The sequence below is a fragment of the Rhincodon typus genome, chromosome 7 (genome assembly GCF_021869965.1).
Source record: "Rhincodon typus isolate 14 chromosome 7, sRhiTyp1.1, whole genome shotgun sequence".
In the NCBI taxonomy this organism is placed as follows: Eukaryota; Metazoa; Chordata; class Chondrichthyes; order Orectolobiformes; family Rhincodontidae; genus Rhincodon; species Rhincodon typus.
The window spans coordinates 92,203,939-92,209,938 of NC_063338.1; the positions used below are offsets into that span (position 1 = coordinate 92,203,939).

General features: G+C 48.3%; 1 protein-coding gene across 1 annotated transcript in view; it reads right to left on the reverse strand.

Moving 5' to 3' along the window:
* The window catches only part of wnt10a (wingless-type MMTV integration site family, member 10a), a 59,215-nt gene extending 53,432 nt beyond the window's left edge, over positions 1–5,783 (reverse strand). Inside the window, exons 1-2 of the mRNA XM_020512747.2 lie at positions 5,358–5,783; positions 612–874 (exon numbers count right to left, since the gene is read on the reverse strand). Coding sequence (XP_020368336.1) covers positions 612–874; positions 5,358–5,422 — 328 coding nt within the window. The 5' untranslated portion in view covers positions 5,423–5,783. The remainder of the gene's footprint in view (positions 1–611; positions 875–5,357) is intronic.
* Positions 5,784–6,000: the final 217 nt, after the last annotated feature.

Here is a 6,000-nt window from a genome sequence, read left to right on the forward strand (position 1 = left end):
GGATGGGCAATAAATGCTGGCCTAGCCAGCGATGCCCTCATCCTGTGAATGAATTGAAAAAACAGCAGGAATTGGGACTAAATTGCCTTGAAAGAGCTGCGTTACACTTGATAGGCCAAATGGCCTCCTGTATTATTTAATGATAGCTTTGAGATTGCTGCAGTAACAGGCTAACCAGCAGTTGACACGAGATCAATTCATTCAGATAAATCACCATAGGGTTATCAAGCTTTGTCGATAGAGAGAGATGACTGAGGGTTGTTTAACCTGAGGGCCACCACACCTCAGATGAGGGACAGCCGAGGATGAGACTTCTTCTTGGCAACCTCAGCTTGTGTGGGAATTGAACCTACACTGTTGGCATAACAGCGATCCAAGAAAGTGAGCTAACTGACCTCCCCACTCCCACGTATTCAGCTACAGACACTAGACCCTGGCCAATGTGGTTGACTCTTAACTGCCTCTTACGAAACAGCCCAGGAAAGCCATTCAATTCGAGGGCAATTAGGGATGGGCACTAAATGCAGCTCATCCCCAAATCCTGTGAAAGAATTCTTATAAATGGAAAACAAAGTGGGTAAAGACTCAAGTGTACCAATATGATTGTGTACCTCGGCTGAAGATTACACTGTCATAAGGGATCTTGTTCTTAGTCTCCAAGCTGGAGCAGTTCCACCTGTGGTCCTGGAACTGGTGCTGGCACTCATGGATGGCAATCTGGATTCCCTGGATGGCAGAAGCTGTCACATCGGGATTCCTCATGCAGACTTCCAACTGACGGCGGGTCAAGCTTGAGAGGGTGAGGCACACGGTGTTTGCGGTCAGGACGGGATCCACTGGGATCTTCAGGCCAAGGATTTCGTTACACCAAACCCTATTGGCAGAACGGGGAATCACAGTTAGTATCGTTCACCCGATCATTTCATCATCCAGGAGAACATAGCCCTGAAATGCCTTATAGTAAAGTACTTTGTACTTGGCAGAAGAGTAAAGGTTAAATTGCCATTGCCCTACCAGACCATATTAGAGAGAGACAACTGGTGGTGGTTTAACCTGATGGTCACTATGCCTCAGGTGAGAGGAGAGATTCAGAAGGAGAGTCCTTCATGGTACACATACACACACATCCACATACATAGACACACACACACACACACACACACACACACACACACACACACACACACAGACGCACACATTCACACACACACAGACACACACACGCACACATACACATGAACATACACACACACATACACTTCCACACACACGCACACACATGTACACAGAAACACACACACAGGAATATACACACACACACATGCTTACACACACATGAACATACACACGCATGCATAGACATCCACACACACACACACAGACATCCACACACACGCGCACATTCGCACACACAGGCACAGATACACACATTCGTGCACACATGCACACGCACACACAGACAAATACACACACACGTACACACACGTGCACACACATGCACACACAGACAAACACACACACACATACACACACGTGCACACATACACACACATGCACACACATACACACACATGCACACACATGTGCACACATGCACACACATACACACACATGCACATACATACACACACAAACACACATGCACACACATACACACACATGCACACACAAGCAAACACTGACTCAGTGAAATTAGACAGCTACTAATACCTCAGCAGCCCCACTGGCTTTACAGTTTTCCTGTAGAAAGAAGAGGCAGTGGGGAGTTTTGTTTCCCAAATGTTGGGGGAAATCATCTCAAACTCGCCTTCAATAAATAACAGCATTTGACTTATTATAACAGCCGTGGCAATACACAAGACAGGGACCAGATAAACAGTAAAGGGAGGCAGAGAGAGAGCAAGGACAAGAGAGCTAGACAGATCAGAACATCATCTGGATTAAAACAGTTTTAATCCTGGTGACCTTGCTTCAGATGGAAGAGGAGTTGCTAATAGTTTGGATCTGACTACTGGGATCTTTAATCCTAGAATTCTAATAACATGGGATATGGAGCAGATGATTAAACTACCCTGTAATCATTGATGGTATAATGCACCCTCTTCACATAATGCCATTGAGTGTCAGAATGATCTAACAACAGTTTAAATCCATGTATAATTCAAACCACGGTACTCTGTCACTCTCTCAATGCCACAAGGAAAGTAAAATAGCATGAGACAGAAACAGAAATTGCTGGAGAAACTCAGCAGGTCTTGCAGCATGTGTGGAGAGAGAAAAAGAGTTTCAAGTCAAGTAACCCTTCTGCAGATGCTGCCAGAGCTGCAAATTTTCTCCAGCAATTTCCGTTTTTGTTTCATATTTCCAGCATCCACAGTTCTTGGTTTTATTGAATTAAATAAAATAGCATTGTCCAATTGTCTCATCAGGGTGGTTAGAATCATGTTACTGGGATCTTCTCCAGAAACCCTTCTCAATGGTCCCCCCAACCCTGAACATCCTCCACATTATCCCCATAGCACCTCGAAGATAGACTGCAGGAAGGGGACCGGGAGATAGACTGCAGGAATGGGACTGGGAGATAGACCCAGGCAGAGGGACTGGGAAATAGACTGCAGGAGGGGGACTGGGAGATAGACCGCAGGCAGAGGGACTGGGAGATAGACTGCAGGAGGGGGACTGGGAGGTAGACTGCAGGAGGGGGACTGGGAGATAGACCGCAGGATTGGGACTGAGAGATAGACTGCAGGAGAGGGACTAGGAGATAGACTGCAGGCAGAGTGACTGAGAGATAGACTGCAGGAGAGGGACTAGGAGATAGACTGTAGGAGGGGGACTGGGAGATAGACTGCAAGATTGGGACTGGGAGGTAGACTGCAGGCGGGGGACTGGGAGATAGACTGCAGGAGAGGGACTGGGAGATAGACTGCAGGAATGGGACTGGGAGATAGGCCGCAGGCAGAGAGACTGGGAGATAGACTGCAGGAATGGGACTGGGAGATAGACTACAGGAGGGGGACTGGGAGATAGACTGCAGGCAGAGGACTGGGGGAGGGGGACTGGGAGATAGACTGCAGGAGGGGGACTGGGAGATAGACGACAGGAAGGGGACTGGGGGATAGACTGCAGGAGGGGGGCTGGGAGATAGACTGCAGGAGGGAGACTGGGAGATTGACTGCAGGAGGGGGACTGGGAGATTGACTGCAGGAGGGGGACTGGGAGATAGACTGCAGGCAGAGGACTGGGGGAGGGGGACTGGGAGATAGACTGCAGGAGAGGGACTGGGAGATAGACTACAGGAGGGGGACTGGGAGATAGACTGCAGGAGGGGGACTGGGAGATAGACTGCAGGAAGGGGTTTGGGAGATAGACTGCAGGATGGGGACTGCTCTGAGATAGAACATCTGAACATCAGAAAAAAAATTAACCAAAGAACTGTGGATGCTGCAAATCTGAAACAAAAACTGAAGTTGCTGGAGAAACTCAGCAGGTCTGGCAGCATCCACGTTCTGAAGAAGGGTCACTAGACTCGAGACGTTAACTCTTTTTTTCTCTCATGCTGCCAGACCTGGCGAGTTTCTGCGCTTGTCCCCTGAACATCACCCTGATCCCCAGCTCACGGTTGATGAACCAGGTGACCAAGGGGTTAACTCAGAAAGCCATTAACCCAGCAGCAATTTGACACTGCAGGGAATTGCTGATTTTTATTGACAGATTGAATTGGGGAAAGTTACATGACATTGTGATATGGTAGACTGGAGGAGGTGTGTGTGTGAGTGTGTGTGTGTGTGTAGGGTGGACAATGGGCTGAGGATTGGGAATCAGGGGTAAACATTACCCTGAAGATAGTTTTGGACGCATAGCTTTTGTAATTTCATACACGCGTATTACCCAGTTTCTAACGTTGGTATTTGTAAAATAGGGAAGACAGCAGCAAGAATTGAGAGGAACTCCAATGGAATGCCTTCAGCTAAAACGTCCACCCCGCTCACCCGGTCGGCAAACGGAATTAAGGAACAGGAATAAGCCGCGCTAAAGTAACGAATGCGAATGGGTGCACGGTTTAAGAGGCTGGTTTCCCTCACTTTACACATCCAAAAACTGGGCAACAGAATCTCTTAGTGAGGATCTGAGAGCCCGCGATACGGTGAATATAGAATTCACAGTGAAGGATGGCTTGGAGATGTTTATGGACAGGGTATTCCCCAGGGTAAGGGATAAGTGCGAGGGTGAGGGTTTCTCAACCCCATCTCTGAGAGAGCGAGATGGTGCCTGAAGCGGCGTTGGAGAAGGTATTGTACCTCTGCATGGGTCAGTAAGGACTGGCTAGCACAGGCGCTACGGGCCGAGCGGACTGCGTTTCTCCACGTGTAGCGTGGACACGCCAGTCACATGGCCAGAGGGTCACCCCAGTCACATGGTCAAAGAGACCCCAGCCACATGGTCAAAGTGGACCCTCTCCATCTACATGGCCAAAGAGTCAGACTGTCGGGGGATCCTGGGATCCAGTGAAGGGACCCGGAGTGACCAAGTCCCTGTTGCATTTTAAACTACGGTTTGGGAGGGGGGATGCAGGGCTGGGAGTCCCTGCTAACAGGAGTATTGCACCCCTTCAATCTGAGTATTCACTTCACTGTTGAAGCCTTGGAAAGTTGTCCATCAGGGGAAGAAACAATCTCTTCCTCTTCAAACCCAATCCGAATTAAAACCCGAGAAATTGCAGGAGAAAATCAGCAGGACAGGCAGCATCTGTTGTGAGAAAACAGAGTTAACCTTCCTCAGAACTGGTCTGGAAACGTTAAATCTGTTTCTCTCTGCACAAATGCTGCCAGACCTGCTGAGTTCCTGCAGTAATCTCTACTTTTGTTTCAGATCTGAAGCATCCACAGTTCCTTATTGTATTAAATGTAACCTCCCCCCCCCCCCCAGCAGTGACACTAAACTGGGGGGCAAAGTGGGAGAGAGGGGGCAATCCACGTCGTAATAATAGAATTGAATTCCATGAGAGTCTGAAAGCTAACTTCCATGCTACCTGACTTTCTGAGTTTCTCCTTGTGTAATGTGGGGAGGTAATTTTTCCAAATAAATTTACAAATACTCTGCAGCCAATACTATAGACGGGAGTTATTGTTGACTGCAGTTTTTTTATTAAAAAAAAATTTAAGTGGAAAAATGATTCAGATGAAATTCAAACAACTCAAGAAAAGCAAAACAGCTCAGATGATGACAAGAGAAATTGCATGCATTACATTTATGGTTACATCCGAGCGGGGTTTTAACAAAAGGGTTTGGCACGGGCACAGTCTCCGTTGATTAACGAACGAGGAGGTCCCGGGACGGTGCGATTTTGCGCTTACCTGTGCAGACAGAAGGTAAAGGAGAGGAGGACGATGGCAGAAGGAGAGACGCACAGCGCCAGCATCTTCAGCAACTCAGCCTGGGAACACACTGCCACGGGCCAAGTGAAAAGCTCACACTCAGACACAACTCCCTCCAAACCGAGCCCAGCTCATTTCCTATCAGTTCCCTCCTCACTCCTGAGGCGGGGAATGGTTCTCACCCTCCGCACCCTCAGGATTCTCAGACTGAAATCCACTTCAAGTTCTAAATCTCGCTTCAGACACTCAGTTCTCAGTGAATTTCAAAGGGATCACAGTTTCCCTCTGTGTGTGTGTGTGTCTCTCTCTCACTCACTGCTGAATTGTCTATGGGTTCTATCACCAAGCCTTCCCTGACAGCCCCCTCTCTCTGGGTTTCGACTCCTGCTGTGAGTGAGAATCTGAGTGAAGTCTCCTTTAGCTGGAACACACTGTATAATAAAGTGAGCGCTGAAATACCGGCCCACTACCGTACGTCACTGCATTAAATTGCAAAGGGAGAAACCGCCCCGAACAATTTCAGACGATTAGGTTCACAGTGACACACACACACAGGGGAAGAGACAGTCTGAGAGAGAGACAGGGCGACACACTGGTATGGGGTCATACACACTGGCGAGAG